At 43.1% G+C, this 26,216-nt stretch overlaps 2 protein-coding genes across 12 annotated transcripts in view; both read left to right on the forward strand.

The window, feature by feature from the left end:
- The first annotated feature begins 32 nt into the window (after positions 1 to 32).
- On the forward strand, positions 33 to 25,384 carry C2H9orf43 (chromosome 2 C9orf43 homolog). Of its 3 annotated transcripts, XM_010335941.3 has the most exons (13): positions 417 to 3,280; positions 3,699 to 3,834; positions 9,139 to 9,196; positions 11,499 to 11,593; positions 13,583 to 13,616; positions 14,354 to 14,526; positions 15,199 to 15,349; positions 16,015 to 16,072; positions 16,346 to 16,419; positions 16,640 to 16,727; positions 19,183 to 19,262; positions 19,919 to 19,982; positions 20,198 to 25,384. In XM_010335941.3, the coding sequence occupies exons 1-13, from the start codon at positions 3,130 to 3,132 to the stop codon at positions 20,410 to 20,412; spliced, it is 1,377 nt and encodes a 458-aa protein (XP_010334243.1). In that variant the 5' UTR covers positions 417 to 3,129; the 3' UTR covers positions 20,413 to 25,384. The 3 variants fall into 3 exon arrangements, with proteins under 3 accessions (XP_074251309.1, XP_010334243.1, XP_010334245.1); XM_074395208.1 differs by lacking the exons at positions 417 to 3,280; positions 3,699 to 3,834 and adding an exon at positions 33 to 239; XM_010335943.3 differs by lacking the exon at positions 19,919 to 19,982 and having other exon boundaries at positions 20,198 to 20,390.
- Positions 24,565 to 26,216, forward strand: part of RGS3 (regulator of G protein signaling 3) — a 158,526-nt gene continuing 156,874 nt past the window's right edge. For 4 of the 9 annotated variants that reach the window (XM_074395201.1, XM_074395204.1, XM_074395202.1 and 1 more), the window contains exon 1: positions 25,473 to 25,958. The gene's annotated coding sequence lies outside the window, so the exon portion shown is untranslated. Of the gene's footprint in view, positions 24,648 to 25,321; positions 25,959 to 26,216 lie in introns of those variants that run through there. The other 5 variants (XM_074395200.1, XM_074395198.1, XM_074395199.1 and 2 more) reach the window with 5 other exon arrangements.

Consider the following 26,216-nt stretch of genomic DNA (forward strand, 5'->3'; position numbering starts at 1 on the left):
CTGTTTCGGGCAGCTACTGCGTCCGGACTTCCCGCGTCGCTACGGTCTGACCCACCCGGGCTTCCGTCCCGCCCCACGTGTCCCACAGTGTCCCACAGTGCCCCGCGCGCCATGGCCTCCCTGCTTTCCCAGCCCCGCCTCCTCCTCAAATGCCGGCGCATCCAGACTTTGAAGCCTCAGTGGTTTTGGCCCGTCGAGGCTTCATCCAACACCAGCGCACCCCGCACGTCCATCCCCAGGTCAGTTTCTCTGCTTCTTGCCTTCGTCGCGTCGGGAACCTTCGCACCAACTTAATGTGGCCCAATGGAGCTTCCGTCTGTTTCCCATGGTGCTCTGCGCCGCTGCTTGGCGACGGCGCGGGCGGGGCGTAGCGCGCAGGAGACGAAGGCGTGGCTGACTCAGCTGGGCGGGTCCCCTTAGACCCAGAGGCGGACTCTGGGCGGCCCGCTCAGTTAACGTACTCTCCACGCCGCTAGGGACCGCGTTTCCCGCTTGGTTTCGCAACCCTATGCGGTTTCGAATCTGCTTTGCTCTTGCGGGACCTCAGCCCCGCGTGGTTAGATTCTCCCATTTTTTTTTTTCTTTCCTGGAATGAAACGGGAAGTCTTTTTCCATCTCTACCAAAGTTGATGTTCGTTTCTAGTCTTTTCGCCCCTCACACCTTAACGACGGTACTAAGAATGAGTGTTATTTAGGTGTTTTTGGTTGTTGTTTGTTTTTAACGCGAACTATTTAGGCAGCCCAGGGATAATGCTGGCTATATAGAGATGCACCTGATTAGGCCCGGGGGTTTAATTCGGGCTGGGCAGGTAACGAAAGGGCGAGAAGCAGCTTTTTTGTTGCAGGAAGAATGCAACGTCACTTTCGCTTTCAAAAACAAACCTTGTTAAAATTGTATTTATTTTTCAGTTAAATTGTTCATCATACATTTTTTTCTAGTTAAAACAGTTCTCAAGATTTGCAATGGCATTTTGTTTTTAAGTCATTTTCATATTAAGTACGTAGAAATTCTCAGTCCCACTGATTTTTTTTTTTTTTTTTTTTTTTTTGGCGGGATCTCACTCCGGCCCAGGCTGGAGTGCAGCACACGGTCTGGGCTCTCTTCAGCTTCGACCTCCCTGGCTCATGTGGTCTTCCCACCTCAGCCCCCAGGTAGCTCTTCTACAGGTGCGTTCCATCACACACAGCTGATTTTTTGTATTTTTCATAGAGAGAGGGTTTCACCATGTTGCCCTTGCTGGACTCGAACTCTAGGGCTCAAGGGATTCACCCTCGGCCTCCCAGAGTGTTGGGATTACAGATGTGAGCCACCGCGCCGGCCTCAGAGAGAGAATTAATGCTGCTCTTTTCCCTTCAAGCATGCAGCCTCAAGTTGCCCATTAGTTTTCCTGCTTTCGGTAGAGGCCTGTTTACAGAGAAATGTTTAAAAACAAAAGAGCAAATGCTGTGATAAATGGCAACTAAAAGTACTTCAATTAGAGACCTTAAGGTCTGGTGGGGGAATTCCCTTTGGATAGAATAGACCTGGCTGAAAACTTCAGAGCTTCTCAGCGCTAGTCAGTTGTTGTTCAGCTGGAATTGGCCCCAGTGTTGCCAAGTATTTTGGTCCCTAAAAGGAGCCAGAAATTCGGACACTGGGCTATTTCAATTTTAAGATAGGTTCAAAGTGCCAGCCAAACAAAACAAGTCATAGGCCAGGTGCAATCCCAGGCTGATAGTTTATCTTTTTTTTGAGACAGAGTTTCGCTCTTGTTACCCAGGCTGGAGTGCAATGGCGCGATCTCGGCTCACCGCAACCTTCGCCTCCTGGGTTCAGGCAATTCTCCTGCCTCAGCCTCCTGAGTAGCTGGGATTACAGGCACGCAGCACCATGCCCAGCTAATTTTTTGTATTTTTAGTAGAGACGGGGTTTCACCATGTTGACCAGGATGGTCTCGATCTCTTGACCTCGTAATCCACCCACCTCGGCCTCCCAAAGTGCTGGGATTACAGGCGTGAGCCACCGGCCCGGCCCGATAGTTTATCTTTGATCTAAATTATAAAGTGTTTAGAACAAGGAGTTTGTTTATTACTGTTCATGTCCAAAGCAGGTCTCCTCACATATTTAGTAATAAATGTGTTGAATGAAAGAAAGAAATGGACACCATCCTTTAAAAGTTCTTAGGGATAAAGTGGTAGTTAGTGATTGCCTAAAACACCTCTAGGTGTTTTCTAGGAAAAGATGAATATATTTATTGAGCACCTCCCATCTATAAAAGTACATTATCTCATTTAATGCTTCTGCAGTCTTTAGGGATTCCCCTCCTTCTGCTTATTTTATTTATTATTTTTTGTAGAGAGGGGTAACTCATCTTGGCCTACCAAAGTGCTGTGATTACTGACCTGAGCCACCACGCCAGGACCCCTCCTCCTACTTTAGAGAGAGGTGTAAAGTCACTTGTTCAAGGCCATATGGCCAATAAATGAAAACTAATGGCCTCTGATGCAACTGGGAGTGTCTAGTGATTTGCTGTTTGAGCAAACGCATTCATTGCTGGTGGGTATTTGATCTGCCTTCATAAGAACCGAAGCACGTTGGAAAAGGAAACATATCTTTCAGGAGTGCGGGTCTTCTAAGATGCTCTGTGACTGCTTTGGTCGTAATTTGATAATGTGTTTTGGAGATGGTGGCATCTTCTCCCTGATAACGAAAGGGAAAAGGAAAGGATGCAAATATTTATTTGGAACAATATGCCAGGCTTTTACTATCCATTAACTAATTTTTGTAATGACCCTGTGAAATAAGCTTATCCTCATTTTACAGTTAAGGCAAGAGGCTCAGACTGGTTAAGTCCCAGGTCACTCTGTTGTTAAAGAGCCAATTAGGAGACTCGAAGTCATTCTGCTCTCAAACTCTTGCCATTCTACCTCATGCTGAGATATTTCCATACTTGCTTGTCACCCAGTCTTTAATTGTTTTGTGGCCATCATTTACCCGTGTAGGTTCAATAGAAATATTTTCTACTTTGAGTTCAAATTAAGATCTGGACTGTATGGCTAATGTATAATACTCCTCAATTATGTGGTGGTTGATTTTCCAGAGGACTAGAATGTTGCAGGGTTGGCCTTTGTCCTAAACCGTTTCTAGGTATGGACTTGCCAGACGAGAGCCAGTGGGATGAAACCACCTGTGGCTCGGCTGTTTGTCAGCATCCACAATGCTGGGCAACTATCCGCCGCATCGAGAGGGGCCATCCTCGGATCCTCAGCTCACCTTGCAAAACTCCCCCGGATGCTGAAGGTGAATTAACCAGCTTCTGTCTTCTCCCTTACAAGGTTTTTTTTTTTTTTTGAGACGGAGTTTCGCTCTTGTTACCCAGGCTGGAGTGCAATGGTGCCATCTCGGCTCACCGCAGCCTCCGCCTCCTGGGTTCAGGCAATTCCCCTGCCTCAGCCTCCTGAGTAGCTGGGATTACAGGCACGAGCCACCATGCCCAGCTAATTTTTTGTATTTTTAGTAGAGACGGGGTTTCACCATGTTGACCAGGATGGTCTCGATCTCTCGACCTCGTGATCCACCCGCCTCGGCCTCCCAAAGTGCTGGGATTACAGGCTTGAGCCACCGCGCCCGGCCTACAAGGTTCTTAATCTGTTCATGTATGTGGCTTCCTTTCTCCAGGCAGCATGTTAACACCCTTTCTTCTGGTCTGCCTCTTCAGATAAACTCCCAGTGCTCACCGTGGTAAACATCCCAGATTCCTGCTTTGCACCTCGTCATTTGCCAGAATGTACCTTTACTAAGACCCGTACTTTATTGTCTCAGAGTTCAAAATTTTACTCCAAATTTCAAGGCAGGTAAATTATCACAGAATCTTCATTTGACAGCCGATTGTCTTAAAATTCTGGGTTATGATTTTCCTTATCCATATAGTATACTTTAAGAAAGCCAGATTAAAAATACTAATTTTGGTTAAAGAACTGGTGAATAGGCAGTGGGAAACAGAAAGAAACTCTGTGCTCTAGGAATTGCTTAATTTGGGAGGTATATTGGTTCGCTAGGGCTGTCGTAACAGAATACCATAGACTGGGTGGCTTAAACAGCAAAATTAATTTTCTTTTTTTCTTTTTTTGAGACGGAGTTTCACTTTTGTTACCCAGGCTGGAGTGCAATGGCGCGATCTCGGCTCACTACAACCTCCGCCTCCTGTGTTCAGGCAATTCTCCTGCCTCAGCCTCCTGAGTAGCTGGAATTACAGGCACGTGCCACCATGCCCAGCTAATTTTTTTTTGTATTTTTAGTAGAGACGGGGTTTCACCATGTTGACCAGGATGGTCTTGATCTCTTGACCTCGTGATCCACCTGCCTCGGCCTCCCAAAGTGCTGGGATTACAGGCTTGAGCCACCGCGCCCGGCCAAGATTGTTTTCTTTTGAGGCCACTCTTGGTTTGTAGATGATAATTTTTTTCCCCCTGTCTTTTTTATTTATTTCCTGTTTTTTTGAGACAGGGTCCCACCTTGTTACCCAGGCTGGACTGGAGTGCAATGGTGTGATCATAGCTCACTGCAGCCTCAACTGTGCAGCCTCAACTGTCCAGGCTCAAGTGATCTTCCCACTCCAGCCTCCCAAATAGCTGGGACTACAAGTGTGCACCAACATGCCTGGCTGATTTTTTTTACTTTTATTAGAGATGAGGTCTTGCTTTGTTGGCTGGGCTGGTCTTGAACTCCTGGCCTCAAGTGATCCTCCTGTCTTGGCCTCCCAAATTGTTGGGATTACAGACATGAGACACCATACCGGGCCTCTCTCCCTGTGTCTTAACATGGTCTTCCCTCTGTGTGTCTGTGTCTTAATTTCTTCTTACAAGGACACCAGTCTTACTGAGTGAGGGCCCACCCATGTGACTTCATTTTTACTTTAATTACTTTTCTAAAGACCGTATCTCCAAATACCGTCAAATTCTGAAGTACTAGTTAGGACTTCCCCAACAGATGAATTTTGGGAGGAGACAATTCAACCCATCTTATCAGCGTCTGTAGATCAGAAAACTGTCCCTATATGTATACTGTTTTCTTTTCTTTTTTTTTTTGACACAGAGTCTCACTCTGTCATCCAGGCTGGAGTCCAGTGGTGCGACCTCTGCCTCCCAGGTTAAGCAATTCTTGTGCCTCAGCCTCCCGAGTAGCTGGGATTACAGGCATGTGCCACTACACCTGGCTGAGTTTTATATTTTTAGTAGAGAAGGAGTTTCGCCGTGTTGGCCACGCTGGTCTTGAACTCCTGACCTCAAGCGATCCACCCACCTTGGCCTCCCAAAGTGCTGGGACTACAGGTGTGAGCCACCATGCCCAACCCTGTCTTTCTATTTCTTTTTTTTTGGTGGGGTACAGGGTCTTTCTCTGTCACCTAGGCTAGAGTGTAATGGCATGATCTTGGCTCACTGCAACCTCCACCTCCCAAGTTTAAGCGATTCCCCAGTCCCAGCCTCCCGAGTAGCTGGGACCACAGGCATGCACCACCATGCCTGGCTAATTTTTCTTTTTTTTATATAGACAGGGTTTTGCCATGTTGCCTAGGCTGGTCTCGAACTCCTGAGCTCAAAGTGTTCCACCCACCTCAGCCTCCTAGAGTGCTGGGATTACAGGTGTGATACACTGTGCCCGGCCCCCGTCTTTCTATAATAACATTTTATTTTTAGGTATGAAACTGTAAGCTACTAAAGGAAGAAGCAGTAGCTTTTTTTTTTTTTCCTTGAGTCTCCTAGGTACCCAATGAGTGCTTGCTGATACATGAAACTAAGGGACAGGTATTTGTGGAAAACTTAGACTTAAAAACTTGAAATACTTTGTTACCTGGAATCAAAGCACTAGTGGTGGCTCTTGTGGTAGTTTCTTTTCTCCTGTTATTTAAGTAGCCCCTGATGATTTATCTTAGGCTGACAATAGTATAGGAAGGAGTATGAGTATTTTCAGGATAAGCAGAGATGTTTCTCAGTCAGGACCTATGATGTGCTTCACATTCACACCCAGAGACACACTCCGCCCCTGCATGCCTGCCGTGCGAAGAGCTGTGAGAGAGCTGCCTCCTCTACTCAGTTCCCTGTTCCCATGTCTTCTTCCTTCGGTGTGTCTTGCTTTGTGCTTCACATTCTCTATTGGAGACCAGTTCCTCATGACATGTTGGGTGTTTGCAGTGGCTTCCGAATTGGCTTCCCTGCCTTTTCCCCTTGAAGCTGTTTTGCTGTGGCCAACAGATTAATCTTCCAAAAATACTGCTTTGTTCATTTCCTTGCTTGAAAAGCCCCTTCATCAGCATTTTGTTTACTAGAGAACAGACCCAAACCTCCCGACTCTGAACTGGTGGCCTCGCTCTTTACTGTCTGGCTTATCTAATCAGAGTCCTCTCTTCTTGAACACCAACTTTTCCTCTATGCCAGACTGGTTTTCTGATTGTGATTTTCTGTCTCTGACACTTTGCTCGTGCAGTTTCCTTGCCCTTAATGCCTTCTTCCCTCCTGTCTGCTTCATTAAGTGCCTGACCTGGCCTGTAAGGCCCTATGAGATCCAGCTTTTCTAGTGGCCCTCACCTCGCATTTCTCCCGTCTTGTTTAATAGGTTCGGGCCACTCTGTTCCCTCAATTCCTCATATACTCCACACCTCCCACCCCAGGGCTTACACACCTACTGTTTCCTCTGAGTGAAACAGTTTTCCCTTCAATTAAGTTATTACTATTTTTTAAAATGCTATTGACATTTGGGCCAAGATAATTCTTTGTCCTTTGGGGGTATCTTGTGCATTATCTGATTTTAGCTACTTCCCTCACTTCTACGCATTGAATACGAGTAGTACCCTACCTCTAGTTATGGCAACCAGAAATGCCTCAGACATTACCAGATGTCCCCTGGGGGCAAAATTGCCCCCTGGTTGGGAAATACTGCCCTAGATCCTTCCAGCTAGTTCCTTTTGGTCATTCGAGTTTAAGCTTAAATGTTGTTTTTTCACAGAAGTCTCCCTTGACCAATCTGTTTAAAATTTCCCTATACCCTCATTATCATTTAACCGAGTATCTTTTTTCCTCAGTTCTTCTGATCTCAGATGATTTTTGTTGATTCATTTGCCACTTCTCATGAGAATGTCAGTCCCTGCAAGAGCAGGGACTTTCTCGTAGGGAGAGAGTGAGTTTGTTTTGTTGGCTGCTCTGTCTCCTATTTCTTCACCAATGCTTGACAAACAGTGGAAGCACAGTAAGTATTTGTCGAATTAGAGAATATGTTCTTTTCTTCTGTCACGGTCGAGTTTCCTCATTTCCCACTAGCCTTGGATGTTCTCTCTTCCAAACTACCCCAGCACTTACAGTCCCCGGCATGCTTATTGATATTTTTATGTTTATGTCCTGTTTGTCCAACTGGATTTTAGGCCCTTTGAAGGCAGGGACCATGACATTTGTTTAGTCATTCAATTCACAACTGTATTTTAGTGGGGGCCACTGTGATGAATGCTGGGGATACAACAGTAAACAACATACAGTCTTTGCCCTCAAGGGACTTTCAGCCTAGTTGGGGAGGCAAAGAAATAGGCAGGCCGTATGATGAGTGTCATGAGAGGACTGCCCCGTGGGTTTGTGGAAACACCAGAAAGGGTTCCCAAGCCAGGGCGCTGTCTTCTGTGTAAGTGGCGTCTGTGCCTAGACCGGAAGTCTGAGCTGTCTATCTAGTGAAGTGGGGGTTGTAGGTGGAGGGTAGGCAGGAATAGTGTTCTAAACCATAGGAATAGCATATGCAAAGGCTTAGAGGCAAGAGGAACTTCTGTCTGTATCAGGAAAATAGTTCACTGTGCTTAGAACATAGAGCAGGAATGGAAGAGTGATCAAAGAGAAGGCTGGGGAGCTAGACAGGAAGCAGGAACCTATGTAGGACTTCATAAATCAGGCAATCAGGCTGAGTGTTAGGTCTTTATCTTTTTTTTTTTTTAAACTCCTCTTACTATCATTCCTAAAGGTCTTTATCATTTACCTTTTTACATTATTCATTTATCCATGCATGTAACATGTCTTTTAAAAAATAAGAAAAATAGCAAGTGATAGGAAAATATAAGGATATGAGGCTTTTTTTTTTTACTGTGGTAAATACATACATAACAAAAATGGAACATTTTAGCCATTTTTAAGTGAACAATTCATTACCATTAAGTACATTCATAATGTACATCCATCACCACTATCCATTTCCAGAACATTTTCATCATGCCAAACAAAAACTGTATCCATTAACAGCAACTCCCCATTCCCTCCTCTTCCTAGCCCTGGGTGATCTCTATTCTATTTTCTGTCTTAATGAACTTGTCTGTTTTAAGTACCTCTTATAAGTGGAATCACACAACATTTGTCCTTTTGTGTCTGGCTTATTTCACTTACTATAATATTTCCAGTGTTACAGTCCCTCCTTATTTGCAGGAAATATATTCTAAGACCCCCACTGGATGCCTGAAACTGTGAATAGTACAAAACCCTTATTTACTATGTTTTTACATATACATACATACCTATGGTAAAGTTTAATTTATAAGTTAGGAACAGTAAGAGATTAACAACAATAAGATAGAACAATTATAATATGCTGTAATAAAAACTCATGGTGTGAATGTGGTCTCTTGTGGTCTCTCTCTCTCTGAAAATACCTTACTTATAGGTGCTCACCTATTTTCAGACCATAGTTGACTGTGGGTAAGCGGAACCATGGATAAAGATCTACTGTATCAGAATTTCATGACTTTTTAAAGCTGAATGATACTCTATTGTATGTGTATAATGCATTTTGTTTATTTAACATATTTTGAGCATCTTCATAAAAGGTTCTTAATAAACTTTTATTGATGGTGATATAACTGTCTCTAGCTGGAGGGAAGAGCAGGCTATGAATTCCATTTGATGGAACAAATAGTTGTGAAGTATTTGCAGTGTGCAATGTCTGTTTAGTTGCTGTTTCAGGAAAAACAAACAAACAAACAAAACTTAAAATTATGGTGAGACCCTACATTCATTGGGTAAGCATTAAGCCCAAGGTTTTCTGTAGATAAGTAGAAGGGTTTCCTTGTAGCACTAACTTTATCATTCCAATAAGTCTTTTGTGTTTCTGTTTTATGTGTGGAACTCATTTTTTAGGCCTCCGAGGGGTTTACCTGACAAAAGTTTGATCAGCTGTGCTAATAGACTTCTCAAAGTAAGTCACAGGTTTAAAAGGTACTTCCTCAACATTTTTTCTTTGCTAGTGGAAATAAACTATTTTGCTTTTAATTGAAATTATTCCTCAGAAGGACTATAATCTGAATAGTAATGTTGATAGTAACTGTCTAATATTGGGCTTCTATGCTAGACTCTGTGCTATCTACATGCCATATTGTCTTCAGAAATCCTAGAAGCAAGTGGGATTGATTTGTATAGGTTTGGTGTAGCTGAGAATTTTCTGCATAGAACATGTTCAGCTACTCATTAAATACTGTCATCTAATAATCAGGGAAAATGGAATGCTGGAATGTCAGACCTAAATAGGCCTTAAGGTCATCTCATCTGATGACTTGCAAACTTTTAGCTATGATCTACAGTAAGAAAAAGATTTTACAACAAGAATATCATGGAACAATTCTTACCCTAGCTATGAGTGATGTACTCTTAATATTTTCTGTCCTATTCTGTTTTATTCTATTTCATTTTTAAACAATGTGGTCTGTGATTCACAGAATTTGATTTTATGACCTAAGAATAAGTTGCAATTGCAATTTGAAGAACACTACTGTGGTCTATTTTATATATCCTACAGAGGAGGAAACTGAGATGAGAAGTGATTTGCCAAAGCACACAGCTAGTTGGGGGTAGAGCTAAATTAGAACTTTGGGAAGAAAAAATCCTACTTACCTACAGTAAAGAGAGATTTACTATTCTTTGCAGTCCTACTGGATGCCTTTTATTTTTTTCATGCGATGCTTCACTTTTCAGTATCACGTGGAATGGAGAGTATAAGGAACTGAGATGGTAGATGGTTTTGAATGGATGAATTAACTAATCACTTTACTTCTTTGTCTTCTTTAGAACAAGAGGATTAGATTAAATAATAATTATTATTATTTTAAGAGACAGAGTCTTTCTCTGTCACCCAGGCTGGAGTGCAGTGGTATGATCATGGCTCACTATAGCTTCAGATGCCTGAATTCAAGCCATCCTCCTGACTCAGACCCCTGAGTAGGTGGGACTACAGGCACACACCACTACACTTGGCTAATTAAAAAAATTTTGTAGAAATAGGGTCTCACAGGCTGGGCGTGGTGGCTCACACCTGTAATCTCAGCACTTTGGGAAGCCGAGGTGGGCGGATCATGAGGTCAGGAGATTGAGACCATCCTGACCAACATGGTGAAACCCTGTCTCTACTAAAATACAAAAAAAAATTAGCTGGGTGTGGTGGTACACACCTGTAGTCCCAGCTATTCGGGAGGATGAGGCACAGGAATCGCTTGAACCCAGGAGGCAGAGATTGCAGTGAGCTGAGATTGTGCCACTGTACTCCAGCCTGGTGACAGAGTGAGACTCTGTCTCAAAAAAATAAAAGAAAGAAACAGGGTCTCACTATGTTGCCCAGGCTGGTCTCAAATGCCCAGCTCAAGCAGTTCCTTTTCCCTGGTCTACCAAAGTGCATGAGCTGTCATGCCTGGCCTAGATTAAATTATTTTAATTATTTGAATAGATAATGTATGAACATGATATATATATATCTCCTGACCTTGTGATCCGTCTGCCTCAGCCTCCCAAAGTGCTGGGATTACAGGCATGAGCCACTGTGCCAGTCTGAACATGATTTTTAAGTTCAAAAAGCATTAAAGGATTTATATTGAAAAGGAGTCTCTCCTATTACCTCCAAGTCAGTCAGTTCCTCTTCACAGGGACAACCTTATTTTTAATAGTTATTTTTTGTGTGTGTATCTTCCTAGTAGTATGGACTAGGTGATTTATAAGGTTTCCTTGAGCACTAGTGTTCTAGAATCCTAAATACCTAAATGTGAGAAGAGTTAGCACTTTGACTTTTATAGAGATGCCTGTAATTGTAGTCAGAGTGTAAGAGAAAACACCTTTCTTCTGTTTCTGTCAGCACTCTTCTTGCTCCCAAACTGCAGATTGTAATGTCTGCAGGATCTAAGTCTTTGGGGTGGAGAGGGCAGGATAAGTAACGTTCCTGTAGGTAAGCCCCAGGGCACCCTCATATGGAATCTGACTAGGAGTTGCTAAATGCTACCCAGTGGCACAGGGAAGCAGGGGCTTGTTAATACTCATTCTTACAGATACCTGTACTGATATTTGATGGAGTAGTCTTGTTTTTTTGGGGGGGGGCGGGGAATATTATAAAGGTGTCTTGGAGATGGAAAACTTAAAATCATCTTCTGTGCCACCAAACTCTTTGCTTAGCATATCCTTAATCTGATATAGGAGTCTAGCACCTGAAGCCATACATTGGCTTTATATCTTTCTCTTAGCTGCCAGTGTTGAATTTAAATGAGACGCAGCTTCCCTGTCCTGAAAGAAATATGGTTGTACTGTGGATCCCAGAAGAAACAGAGATAGATGTGAGGTGAGTATCATATCTGGAACTCAAAGGCCTTTGATTCTGTAAATACCTGCTGTCTTCTGCAGGCGTCCTGTTTGTGATCTTCCTTTTAGCCAGCTCATTGCAAGTAGCAGGAGGCCAAGCAGAGAAGGTCGTGGTCACTTGCATCTACTTTTTGCTATAATGGAATTTTAATGTAATGTGTTTTGAGATTCATGCTGTGGGACTTCACCATATCAAATTTTACATGGCAGTAACTAGCATACAAGATAAGGTCCAACTTATTTATAAGGCTTGACTAAGAAATAAACGCTCTTTCTTAGTTTTTCTTATTAGTCACTTGGAACAAGTGAAAAAGTTCTCAGTGAAGCATGTGAATCTCTGATCTCAACCCCAGGGCCTAGTACAGTGTACAAAAGCAATAGCATACAGGACTTGTATGCAAAACAGTGCGTGACAAAGATCATTTGTTGAAGGTCCAAAGGCTTGCTAATATTGACAAGCATGGAGAAAGTGTTTGGTTTTTCTTTCTTGATCCTTGAGGCTGTTTGGGGCAGGGCCAGGCAGAATGGGGCACAGGCCTCTGATTCTTAAGTGACATTTAGAGATGATGAAACTTAAGAATTTCTTTTTATTTCATTTTTTCTTTTTAAAAAATGATCCTGTGAATGCTTCTCTCTCTGTCACCACACACACACACACACACACACACACACACAGAGACACACACTTATGCATTTTTGTTTGTGTAGATACGGTATAAACAAATGAAAACCCTATGGGTTTATTTCCTTTCATGTGAAAGAAGCTCAGAAGTAGGCAGGCCTAGGGCATGTGAGTTCCATGAGATAATTAGAAACCAGAGCTCCTTCTAGCTTTCTGGCTTTCTGGGCCATCATCCTTAGCCCATGGATTCTAACTTCTAAGGAATTTCATGGGTGCTTTTTTTTTTTTTTTTTTTGAGATGGGGTCTTGTGCTGTTGCTCAGGCTGGAGTGAAGTGGATTCTCCTGCCTCAGCCTCCTGAGTAGCTGGTACTACAAGTGCATGCCACCATGCCTGGCTAATTTTTTGTATTTTTTTTTTTTTTTTTTAGTATAAATGGGATTTCATCATGTTAGCCACAATGGTCTTGATCTCCTGACCTTATGATCTGCCCGCCTCAGCCTCCCAAAGTGCTGGGATTACAGGCATGAACCACTGCTCCCAACCTCATGGGTGCTTTTAATGTCTAAGTTGGCTACTAGAACTCCAGCTATCATATCCATCTCCCAGGCAAGGAGGAAGAGGACAGAGCAATAAAATACTTATTTTTTGAGATGGAGTCTTGCTCTGTCGCCCAGGCTGGAGTGCAGTGGTATAATCTTGGCTCACTGTAACCTCTGCCTCTCAGGTCCAAGCAATTTTCCTGTCTCAGTCTCCCAAGTAACTGGGATTATAGACCCACACTACCATGCCTGGCTAATTTTTGTATTTTTTTAGTAGAGATGGGGTTTCACTATGTTGGCTAGGCTGGTTTCCAACTCCTGACCTTGTGATCTGCCTGCCTTGGCCTCCCAAAGTGCTGGGATTACAGGCGTGAGCCACCATGCCCGGCCATAAAATACTTCTTACACAACCTCTCTGTCTCAGGCAGTGAGGATTTAGTGGAGAACCATATAGATTTGGTCCCTGTCCTGTTGGAGCCTTGTCAGGGGGAGTGAAACATTACAGACAAAACCACAGCTACATTGATCATTTCTAATTTGGTTTCATGTTATGAAAGCAGATAACTGGATTGGCTGAGAGAATGATGGGAAGCCTAATTTAGATAGAAGCCTAATCTAGCAGAAGGTACTTGGGCAACAGGTACTGCTGGGCTCCCAACCAGCTGTATTTGAGTACTGATTAGAGCTAGGAATATTTGTGGTCATCATTCACAACCTTGGAACTTCTCTTTAAGATCTGGGAATAAGTTGTGCTTATTCTTATTTCAAGTCCAGCTGAGAAGCATGTTTTGTTTTGTTTTCTCCAGCCACCATGGGAAGAAGAAAAAGAACTTGGCAGTGGTGAGTTTGATGTTTTTGTGCAGACCTTTATATCACTATGTAGACTTTATTTTGTTTTCCTTTCAGGTCTCCTCCACCTCACCTCCTTTCTTTTCCTAAATTATCAGAATCTGCTAAAGAAAACCCTTCTTTATGAATAATTAACCAAACCATTCTCTCTTCAGAGACTCCTCTTCCCTGTCTCCTCCCTGTAGGAAGATGAAGAGCATCTTGAGATAATAGGAGGAACTATTGGGTATTCAGGGAGAATTTTTGGTCAATTAAAAACTAATCCCAATATGATGAGATAGAATTTCAATGGACTAGGAGTTACAAGACCTGGGCTTCTCATTCTAATTCTACCATTTAGGGGTAAATGTGACCTTGGATAAGTCACAGAACTGTAAGACTGCTATGTCCATGAGAGTAGTGTCTTGGTTCATTTTGTTCATTGCTGAATCCCCATCCCTAGCCCTGTTACAGACACATAATTAGACAATAAATTTTTGTTCAGTTTGTTGAGTGAATAAATGAATGCCTTTTCTGGAAAATGAAGCAAAACAACTAATCCCTGTATGATCTGAATACAACAATAGAGTTGGGAGCTTGAGAGGAATTGTGGTGGCCCTCATCATTCAGAGGAGGCGAGAATGGCTGAAGTGCATGCCAGGGTAGTGCTGGGAGGCTAGAATGTTGATGGGAAGGAATAGGCTCAGAAAGAGGGCTTTGGAGAATTCTTTCCACTGTTTCTCTTCCAGAAAAGCAAGTCATTTCTGGGTCTCTCTGGAAATCAGTCCACAGAATCACGAGTAGGAACTCCAGAGATGATTGTGCCTCCCCCGACCCCAGTGCAATTGTCTGAAAACTTCAGATCAGATTTCCTACCTCTCTGGGCCCAATCTGAAGCATTACCTCAGGATCTACTGAAGGAGTAAGTATCATGTAGGTCTGTGGGAGAGCCAGAGCATCTGTTTTTATCTGAAGCTGAGATGGGTCTAAACAGTGTGCTCTTCCTGAGTAGGGCTGGGAGAAAACTATCACCCCAGTTGTTTATGCAACTCTTAGCCTTACCAACAGGCAGGGATGACCATCATAACCATCACCATTTATTATGCTTACCATGTGCCCAGCCCTGTGCTAAGCACATCACAGGTACTTTCATTTAAATTTCCACTAGGAGGCAGGCACTATCACTCTTTTCTTTTTATAGGTGAATTATGAGTAAGTGGTAGGCAGTATGTATGGTCTGCAGTGAGAGGACCTTTGAGTTTTACATTGAAACTTAACCGGCTATATGAATTTTGGTAATATATTTAGCTTCTTAAAGCTTCATTTTCCTCATTTCAAAGTATGAATAATACCTGTTCTCAGGGTGTTGTAAGGATTCAGTGTTATAAAGCACATGAGACTGACATAGAATCAGCACTGAGCATGTGCAGCTATGATGATTTTAGTTGCATCAGAAAGGTGTTACCAAATGAGCACTTGTTGGTACAGCCCTTTTCAGAACCAGAGTGGAGATTTCTTGGAGCCCTTTATATCTCTTTCTCCTCAGCCATGCTTTCCAGGAAGAGCTTTTGCTGACTGGAACTGTCCCCTTCAGACTTTTCCCAGGTAGAAAGCAAACCATGCCCTGTCCAGAGATGAAGATACAGTTGGCCATGATGAGAAAGAATCTTCCCTTGAAAATGAACCGACCTGACAGTGCAATTTCTTCTAAGATGTTTCTGTCTATACATCGCCTCACCCTGGAAGTAAGAGCTAAGGAGCAACAGGGAAGAAGCCTATGTGAAAATTCAAACCCTTCTCTTGTCAGATCTACACATTCTATTCCTTATCTCTCTTCTGCCTTTCCATGCTGAACCCAAGCCCCACAGAAGGCTGGGCTCTATGTAGGTGAAAGCCAAGCGATGGGGAAGTGTTGAGAGAGTAATGTTCTCTATTTCTTTTCTTTTTTTCTTTTTTGAGAGACTGGGTCTCACTCTGTCATCCAGGCTGGAGTGCAGTGGTTATCATGGCTCACTGCAGCCTTGACCTTCTGGGATCAAGCCATTTTCCCACCTCAGCCTCCAGGGTACTTGGGACTATAGGCATGTGCCACCATGGCTGGCTAATTTTTAATTTTTTATAGAGACAGGATTTCACTATGTTGCCTAGACTGGTTTTAAACTCCCGAGCTCAAGTGATCCACCCACCTCAGCCTCCCAAAGTGCTGGGATTACAGGCGTGAGCCAGCGTGCCTGGCCATGTTCTCTGTTTCTTCTGCACTTTGTTACCCACATCTTTTCCCTTCCTCCATAGCCTCTGGTACAATGCTGCAAAACACTGGTGTTGACTGGATGATAAACGCATCTGGGGGACACATTTGGAGAAAGGGAGAGATCTGCAGTAGAGCTTTGCTTCTTTTTTCTTTTTCCAGAGACCAGCACTGCGATATCCTGAACGTCTGAAGAAATTACATAACCTGAAGACAGAAGGTAGATTTGCTGTTGCTGCTGGATCTCTAAGCACAATTTTCTGTCAGCCCACATTTCTCATACTTTAACATGGTCCAATTCAGTTATATTTGTGGCCTTAATCATACAGAATGACATGTAGAACTCAGGAAACAATAGTTTCAGGAAGCAGCCTGTCTGGATTGGTCCTTACCAGGGAGGGTCAGCATTGTGAAGGAGGGCACAGCAGGCATTCCAGTGGGAGAGAGGGGGCTGTTAGCCAGAATAGGATCAATCTGGCTCTCTGGTCACCAGGTTACGGGAAACAGCAGCAGTGGCAGCGGCGGCACCAGCAACAGAGGAGGGTGAAAACACCTACTAAGAAACAGGTAGAGTGGCAGTGAGGGGCTTGCTGGGACTGGGAGAAATAGCTACAGCCTGCAATGGAAGGGGTGTATGAAAAGTGGGAGTCTCCTTGTTTTCTATCTGGTTATAGATATAAAGTTCTTGTCTGATTGTAGATGTTAAATTCCTTCTTTTAGTTTCCTTTTGAAAAAAATTTCTTTACTTCCAAATATCCTAATTAGTTCCTCTTGATGTGGGTTTCAGGAGGCTAAAGTGAAAGCCAAGGGTGATCCAGGGAGCCAGAGCACGTCACGTAAACATCCAGTTACCACTGTTCATGACCGTCTCTATGGTAAGGGTAATATATGCTTGGTTGGGGGTGATAGGATCCTTGAGGGGTAGGTGTCTGAGGGCAGGAAAAGCTAAGCATGCTCTTGTCATTTTGAGACCTGCCTTTGTTAGGCACTCACAATTTCTTGGAATGTTTCAGGCTCTCTGGTCTTACCTTGCACCATGCTTCCCTCAGACATTTACTAAGCAAACAAACTGGGCCAGATGTATGCTTCACGTGGGGACTTGAAAGATGATGGTGAACATGAATCACAGTCACTTCTTCCTCAGGTTCTGCCTAAGAAAAGGCAGAGCACTTTGAGGATCAGGAGAGGAGCAAGCCCAGGTTTTTGCAGAGAAAACCCTGAGGGCCCGTTGTCCAATGAGGCAGGGAGAGCTGGGGCCCCTCACTAGAACCCCAAAATTGTTCTAAGGAAGCAGAGCTCCAGGGCCCCCTAACCTCCCTGCCACAAGGTAGAGAGTCTGTGGAGCCTCATGTTAAAATCCGCACATTGTCTAGCCCCATCCAGGAGGCAGGGAGCCAATTCTTGTCAGGCACTTCTTTTGTTCCAGTGCACGTGCTGGATATCTCCCCATTTTGGAGTCCTTATCATGTCTGAGCTCAGGGATGTATTTACCCCTATCTGACATTTTTCAACTTGATTGCAGAATGGGAGGAGGGAGAAAGAATCCCCCAAAACCTTGGAGGATCATTGTTCCCTTCTCAGACTGGACATTGCTGACTTTAATAAGAAAACAACTGTTTAATCATCAGAAAGAACTCTCCATCCTGGGGTATTGGGAGGGCTGAGACTAAGTTTCCTGAGAAGGATGTTTCCCTCTTGCTTTCCTTCCCATCTCACTTATTGTCTGATACCAGTGATATCCTTTAACCTGAAATTCTAAGAAGGTCCCTGCCCTTCTCATGGGAGGTAGACAGAATCAGGGCTTGGTCCCGGGCAGGAAGTGATGTATCCATGGTTAGCACTCCATCTAAGGTGACCACTGCCACTCCCCTGAATTCCATTCTGGTGCCTTTTGTACCCCTTCCCAATGCCTCCAATAGGAGCAGTTTTGTTTGGATGACTGGGTTGCCCCCTGAGTCATTTTCTTAGAGTGGTGGCCTGTCCTCACTGAGTTGAGAAAGGCTTTACGGAAGAGATGATTTTTGCATTGGTTCTTGAGTATGTGTAGGAGTTTTCCTGATATGGGAAAGAACTTCTGAAAGGGAATAACCTGTGCAAAGGCGAATGGGAGGATCATAACTGCTCAGGAAACACTGAGCAGTTGAGTGTGGTTGTGAGGTTGGGTATTTGAGGAAGAGTGGTCTATCATGCCACAGAGGTAGGCAGGAGTTTGTATGGACTGCTAAGTCATTTGACCTTTATCATCCAGCCGGTGGTGCTCTGCCTTGACTGTACACTAAGAGCAATTGAGAAGCCTTTATTATTTATTTTATTTTTATTTATTTAGTTTTTTGAGACAATTTCACTCTTTTTGCTCAGGCCGGAGTGCCATGGCGTGATCTCTGCTCGCTGCAACCTCTGCCTCCCGGGTTCAAGCCATTCTCCTGCCTCAGCTTCCTGAGTAGCCGGGATTACAGGCATGCACCACCACGCCTGGAAAATTTTTTGTATTTTTAGTAGAGACGGAGTTTTTCCATGTTGGCCAGGCTGGTCTCAAACTCCCGACTTCAGGTGGTCCGCCCACCTCGGCCTCCCAAAGTGCTGGGATTATAGGTATGAGCCACCGCACCTGGCCAACAAGCTTTTCTTTTCTTTTTTTTTTTTTTGTTCCATGGGAACATGATCTTACAAGCTTTTAAAATTCTAATGCTCAGGCTGTATGCCAGCTATTAAATTAGAATTTCTGGTGGTAGAAACTAGGCCTCAGTATTCTTTTTTTTTTTTTTTTTAAGCTCCTGGGTTCTCCCAGTGTGCAGCTAAGGTAAGAACCAGTGTTGGAAGGGTGTCGATGGAAATGCCATATTTTAGCATAATGCCTCTGGTGGCAGCTTGCAAGATACTTGTTTAGGGAAAGAGAGATTGAGAAAAGAATGAATGAATGTACTTAGGGACTAGTTGGGGAAGCAGCTGATGCGAAAGAAACATGAAGCTAGAGGTTTTTGTTTTGCTCTGTTTATGGGTACATGAGGGATGGCGCAAGATGATGAGTCACATTCTGGTAAGAGGAATATTTATATGTTGTGAGAAGGTCAAGTTAGGGTTTCTTGGAGGAATCCTGGGACTTTTCACATACTTTACCATAATCTCTAATTCTGTAATAGATAAAAGTACAGTCCCAAGTGAGCAGAATCTCAAATAGAACTCAGAAGGTCTAGCTACATTTTACCTGCCACCAAGATCTTATCTTTTCCTGGATGCGGAGTCACTTATAGACTAAGGGTCACCTAGAAGCTCAAAATAGGGTATGATGGGCCAATACAAGGAAGATTGAGTTGACTTTTTAGTTATTAGATTACAGAACTCTGCCAGGTCGGAACAGTGACATGAAGCAGCGGCAGCTGATGGAGACAGAAGAAACCACCTCAAAACAGGTGAGAGTGTGCCAGGGCCTCTGCTAGGACCCAGTTTCAGTTATCTGTTACTCCAAAGCATAACCATAGTGATTTGTTATTTCTAATGATTCTGTGGGTTGACTGGACAGTTATTCTCTTCTTGCTTGAGGTCACATAATGCAACGGGGCTGAGACTGTTGCCCAAGTTGCTGGTTTTCCTTCCTGAGCCCTCTGCATGTGGCTCGTTTGGGCTTTTTGGCAGCATAGCAGTCTCATGAAAGCAGTTTCTTAAGGGATGGGCCTGGAATTAAAGCAGTGTTACTTCTGCCACATTTTATCGGCAGAAGAAGTTGCAAGTCCATCCCAGAGAGTAAATAAGAGAAGAAATAGACCCTGTCTCTTGATGGGAGGAACAGCATGTACGTGCTGGAATGGGAGGAATTGTTGGAAGCCATCCTTGGAAGGCGTCTGCCCTTGGTTGACTGTAGGGAATGGGAAGGAGTGGTTCTAGCTTCATTTCAACAGCACGGAGAGCAAAGAACATGTGATACCAGCTTCTTTTCGGTCCAAAGAGGTGGGTCTCTGGCTCATCTTAGATGTTAATTTCTCCAAGGAAAACATCTTTTAGAAAAATCCTTTTAGTTCCCTAAAGTCTTGATTCAAAATTCCTTACATTTTTCCCTGATGAATTTCAGGATTCCACAGAGAGACCAAAGATGGACTATTATGATCATGTGGATCTCTACCACAGGGTGAAAAGTAAGTTACTAGAGTAGAGGAGCCTTAGTAAGTGACTTGAGGCTAGGGAGAACTGAACCTGTGTTGACCAGGATAGTTTACTTCCCTGAAAGCACAGTCCTCCTGTCTTAGAGAGATCCTAAAAAACACCCCAGCTTTTCCTTTTCTGTCCTCCGTTTGTCATAGTTATTTGAGAGAAGTTTACAGGTGCAATTAATGACTGCATCTTCTTTTAGGTCCTGAATTGTATGAAACAGAACCGACTAACAAGGACATTAGTGCGCTGGTGGAAGCTGTGTCAGAAGCTCAGGCTGTCAGCCAAAAGAAGGTCTCCTTGAGCTTTTCAGAAAGTATGGCTAGAACAAGCTGGAACTCTGAGCTCAAACTACTGAGGATTCTTCAGGACACTGATGATGAGGATGAGGAGAGCCAGTCCTCTGGGACAGAGTGAGAAGCCTCTGGAGAAGTAGACTGAAGGCATCCCCCGGGCAGCTGTGTTCCAGAGTGGGACGGCTGGTATCCTGAGGACAGCAGCGTTTCAGATAAGGGCGAGAGGAGAGAGGACTTCTGCTCTCTGGAGCCTTTACCAGGGCCTGAGCTCTGAGCTTAGGGATTCAGTTTTCTTTGTTCACCTCTACTTTCCTCTAAAATAAATGTAGGAGAAAAAGCCCTACTCCTTTTACATTTAGATTATTTCTCTTCCATTAGGGTCAGGATAATTTTGTGATTAAACACAACTGCTTCTCAATCAAAAGACTCATTTTCTCTTTCTAGAAGGAAGGAAAAGATGTTTCTTGGTATCTGTTTTCTGGGTCACTCTTATCTAATCTCTGAAGCTCTGAAAGGTTTCCAGTGGTAGGAGGCTGAATTTGGCTCATGGGAGCTGCCATGGTGCTTGCGAGATTTTTCTCTCATTTCCCTAGAAATGGTTTCTTTTGGAGATGGGCTCTACATTGTTATCAAATAATGTTCATTGTATCGCTGATCTTGAGCCCCTAGGCTCAAGCAGTCCTCCCTCCTCAGCCTCCCAAAGTGCTGGGATTACAGGCATGAGCCACTGCACTCAGCCAAAAAGCTCTAGTTTCTGAGGAACTGAGACTGCAAGAAAGTTTCAGCGTTGCTCATAGACACAGAATTTCAAAGTCTCAGGGAACCTCTAACTTGGTTTTGGAGGGATTTTTTTTTTCAGTTTTAGTCCTTAAAAAGATTTAATGTAGTAAAGATTTCAAAATTATGTAAAAGGAAAGGGAATAATATAATGAAACTGATATATTCAGTATATTAGATCTGGGCAAGGAAGGCCCTTGCCTTGACCCCATGCTTTAGAAAGTCCTCTGGTCTTCTGGCTGTGCTTCCCTTCATGGAAGGGAAATCTGCAGAGCCAAATGGATGTATACCTCGCTGGAGTCTGTGACTCCCCTTGAGACTTTGTTCCTGGTATTTGGTTCCTTGGAATTTTCTGCTGAGTGGCCTCTTACCTACTTCCATGGCTTGTGCAGGCATCTTTCATGGGTCCATCCTCCCAAGCGTGGACTATCCCACCAGTGTGTGCACTGCTGGATTCAAGCGGGGTAAGAGGAGGTTATATGGAGAGGGATGTGCCCACAGCTTGGACATATAGGTTGAGGCATCTGCATTTGTGGCCTTTCCCAGTGAGAATGGGATCTGGGGATGAGAAGTGAGGGCTGGTTCTTCTAGTACTGCATGTTTGTGTGGAATCTCAAGGAATCTGTGGATTTTGAATGAACTTGGCTTTCTAGATCATGAAGATATACTGGTCAAGGTAGGAGGATAGAACATGTTTTATTTAACAATTTGTTAGCTTGATTTATAGTTTTTAAATGTTCAGACATGGTTAGTAGACCTGTTTTTGTACACTTTTCCTGAGTCCTGCAAAACATTAGGGCTGAACATAGCCCTCATTTGGGACAAATTTTAAGGAGGAAGAATTTAGCCCCACAACATAGAGATCATTTATTTGCAGGCCCATTTTAAACGTAAGGATAGTGAAGCTCAGAGAGGGGATTTGTCTTGACTGAGATCATGAGCTTGGAAGTGGAGCTGAGCTGGAATCTGGGTCTCCTAGTGCTAGCTCAGAGCTCTTTTCATTATTCCACTCTGCTGTTCTTTCACTTCATTCTCCAGAAACAGTGTAGGTTATTCGTCATCATATTTAACCAGAGTCTGACTTCCTCTCCTTCCTGGAGTACTGTCTGTCGTCTTCTATAATTGATTAATGTGGGTCCCAGGGATGCTGGCTCCATTTTTATTTTAATCAGGAAAATTGGAAATATACAAAAGTTAATGAGCTCCCATTTGTCCATTACGTAAGAATTATCAATTTATGACCAATCTTGTTTCATATGCATATTCCCCCATTCTGAACAAGGTTATTTGAAGCAAAGGTCATTTTATTCATAAATACTTCAGCATATACCTCTAAAAGAAAAGTGTTAAAATTAACTACAAAAATTAATCATAGTTGTTTAATATCATTAAATATCCAGGCAAATTCAAATTTCCCTCTATTATTAATTAATTTCTTTTCACAGTTGATTCCTTCAAACTAGAATCCAAATAAGGCCTGTAAATTGAGTTTGGTTTATATGCTCAAAAATCTTTTTTTTTTTTTTTTTTTTTTTGATAGAGGGTCTCACTCTGTTGCCTAGGTTGGGGTGCAGTGGCATGATCACAGCTTACTGAAGCCTCGACCTCCAAGGCTAAGGTGATCCTCTTGCCTTAGCCCCTCAAATTGTTGGGACCACAGCCATACGCCACCATGCCTGACTAATTATTTTTTATTATTATTTGTAGAGATGGGGTCTTGCTATCTTACCCAGGCTAGTCTCGAACTCCTGGGCTCCAGTGATCCTCCCATCTTGGTCTCCCAAAGCGCTGGGATTACAAGTGGGAGCCACTTGACCTCTAAGATCCTTCACTCTATAGAGATCAAGTGGCTCCAAGCTGTAATCCCGGTGCTTTCCCTTTTCCTTTTTCTCTTTTTTCCTGTAAATCCCACTTTCTCCATTTTCCTTTTTCTTTTCTTGCAATTTATTTGCTGAAGAAACTGGGTGGTTTGGCCTGTAGATTCCTATAGTCTTGATTTTGCCAGTTGTATCCCCATGGTGTTGTTTCTTCATTCTCTTTATTTCCTGCAAACTTTTAGATCCAGAGGCTTGGGCTGCTTCATGGTTTTTCTTCTTCTTCTTTTTTTTTTTTGCAAGAAAATGTCATAGATAGCATTACGTGCTTCCATCAGGGGGACCGTAATGGCTGGGTGTCTCTTCTCTGGTCTTAGTGGCCAACAATGATCTTTGCCTCATAATGCAACCTTACTTACCTTGTTGTTTAGTTTTGATAGTCTTTTAGTGGATTTCTTATTATTTTCTTTTTCTTTTTTGGAGTGTATCACCTTTATTGATAGTGTTGTTGGGGAGGGAGAGGAAATATTTCTTTTCTCACTTATTGCTGGGTTCATGACAGAGACATCTATAGCAAAGGACAGGTTAGCAAGAGAAAAGCATACAAATTTATTTAATGTAAGTTTTGCATGACATGGGAGCCTTCATTCCTGTGAAGTGAAGACAAAGAAACAGGGAAACCTAGGTAATTTTATGCTAAGTTTGATGAAGAGTAGACAGTTGTGGAGAAATATGACTGGAGGACAAAAGAGTGTGATCTAATGGTAATAAACCTGGGGAACTTAGCAAGGCCTGTTTGTGCAGATTCTTCTTTTTGTCCCTTGTGTCTTCAGAGCTAAGGATATTCCTTTCCTCTAGGTATAGGGAAGGTCCCTCTCAGAATGAATATCTTGTTTCGGGGAGAAGAGGAAATGATGAGAGTGACTTTCCTGCTTCTGCTGTGCTTTCAAACACCAAGGTGCCATATTTTGGGGTTGCATGTCCTGAACCTCGCCATTGTCCTCTTCTAAGTTCATCCCTAATATGTCAAGGTGACTTCAAGATGGTCACATAGCCCTGAGGCTTACCCTTAGGGAGTGAAGTGTGGTTTTCTAATGTGATGCTCCCACAGGCAAAGCGGGGAAATATCCTTCTGACATGCAGCCCAGCTCGTTTTTGGCTTACTATTCCTTGCATCCAGCAGGAGCTAGGATTGCACCTGCCCACTTGCTGGTTTATTATACTACAAAGGATACAGATGAAGAGATATGTAGATCCAGGTATGGGGAAGAGGCTTCCATGCTTTCCCTGGGCGCACTACCCTCCAGGAATCTCCATGTGTTAAACTATCTGGAAGCTCTTCTTAGGATGTTCTGTATACAAGATTATATCATTTACAAATCGAGACTTTTTGTGTCTTTTAATTGTCATGGTTCTAATTTCTTTTTCTTGCTTAACTGTCCTCGCTAGAACCTCTAGTACAATGTTGAATAGAAATGGTGAGTAGACATCCTTGTTTTATTTTTGATCTTAGGGCAGAGCATTTGGTCTTTCACCATTCAGTATGATGTTCACTTTGAGTTTTTCATAGAAGCCCTTAATTATATTGAGTTCTCCCCTCTCCTCCCCTCCCCTGTCCTTCCTTTCCCTTCCCTTTCTTTTTTGACAGACTGTGTTGCCCAAGCTGGAGTGCAATGGTGTGGTCTCTGCTCACTGCAACCTCTGCCTCCTGGGTTCAAGTGATTCTCCTGCCTCAGCCTCCCAAGTAGCACCTCCAAGATTACAGGTGCCTGCCACCATGCCTGGCTAATTTTTGTATTTTTAGTAGAGACTGGGTTTCCCCATGTTGGCCAGGCTGGTCTTGAACTCCTTAAGTGATCCACCTGCCTCGGCTTCCCAAGTGTTGGGATTACTGGCGTGAGCCACCATGCCTGGCCTTGTATTAATTCTTTAAATGTTAGGTAGGAGCTATCAGTAAGGCAATCTGGGGCTGAGCTTTTCTTTGTGGGTAGTTTTTTGAGTGCAAATTCAATCTCTTTATTGTTATAAGCATATTCAGATTGCCTATTTCTCCTTCTTCTTTTTTTTTTTTTTTTTGAGACAAGGTCTCATTCTGTCACCCAGGTTGAAGTGCTGTGGCACGATCCTGGCTCACTGCAACTTTCGCCTCCTAGGCTAAAGTGATCCACCTCAGCCTCTTAAGTAGCTGGGACTATAGGCGTGAGCCACCATGCCTGGCTAATTTTTTGTATTTTTGGTAGAGACAGGGTTTCATGTTGCCCAGGCTGGTCTTGAACTCCTGAATTCAGGTGATCCACCTGCCTCAGCCTCCCAAAGTGCTGGGATTACAGGGATAAGCCATTGTACCTGGCTATTTCTTCTTGAATTAGTTTCTGTAGTTTGTGTTTCTAGGAATTTGTCCATTTCATCTAATTGTCAAATATATTAGCATGCATTTACTTGTAGTATTTTTTTTTTTTTCAGATGAAGTTTCATTCTTGTTGCCCAGGCTGGAGTGCAATGGTATGATCTTGGCTTCCTGCAAGCTCCACCTCCTAGGTTCAAATGATTCTCCTGCCTCAACCTCCCAAGTAGCTGAGATTACAGGCATGTCCCACCATGCCTGGCTAATTTTTTGTATTTTTAATAGAGAAGGGGTTTCACCATGTTGGCCAAGTTGTTGTTTAGTAGTATGTTGGCCTCGAACTCCTGACCTCAAGTGATCCACCAGCTTTGGCCTTGCAAAGTGCTGGGATTACACGCATGAGCCACTGCGCCCAGCCTACTTGTAGTATTTCTTTTAATCCTTCAAAGGTTGATAGTAATGTCTCCTCTTTTATATCTGATTCTAGTAATGTGAGTTATCTTTATTTCTTGTTCAGTTGGGTAGTTTGTCAGTTTTGTTAATCTTTTCAAAGAACCAGTTTTGTTTTCATTGATTTTTCTGTTCTTTAAAAATTCTTTTTTTTTTTTTTTTAGAAAGAAAAAAAGAATAATAAGAAAAAGAACAAAGAAGAGGAAGAAAGAGAAAAAGGAAGAGGGAGAGAGAATGGGGGTATTGCTTTGTTGCCCAGGCTAGAATACAGTCTAGATATGGGTATGCCTATAATTGTCCTTAATAATGGAGACATAAAAGAAAATGAGGGAAGAGAATAACAAACAAGGGGCCAACCAGCATTTCGTTTAAACTTCTAAGTTGATATGATGTGGTACTGATAAGAGTGTATATTTTGTGTAAAGTGGAGAGTTCTATAAATGTTAATTACGTTTACTTGTTCCAGATCTGAGTTCAAGTCCTGGATATCGTTGTTAATTTTCTGTCTGATTGATCTAATGCTAATGTTGATGTCTCCCA

The sequence above is a fragment of the Saimiri boliviensis genome, chromosome 2 (genome assembly GCF_048565385.1).
Source record: "Saimiri boliviensis isolate mSaiBol1 chromosome 2, mSaiBol1.pri, whole genome shotgun sequence".
In the NCBI taxonomy this organism is placed as follows: Eukaryota; Metazoa; Chordata; class Mammalia; order Primates; family Cebidae; genus Saimiri; species Saimiri boliviensis.

Coding starts and splice junctions, on each gene's coding strand:
- C2H9orf43 (XM_010335941.3), top strand. CDS start 3,130: ATGGACTTGCCAGACGAGAGCCAGTGGGATGAAACCACCTGTGGCTCG. Junction 13,617..14,353: donor AGAAAAAGAACTTGGCAGTG/GTGAGTTTGATG, acceptor TTTCTCTTCCAG/AAAAGCAAGTCATTTCTGGG. Junction 16,728..19,182: donor TGTTCATGACCGTCTCTATG/GTAAGGGTAATA, acceptor TTTAGTTATTAG/ATTACAGAACTCTGCCAGGT.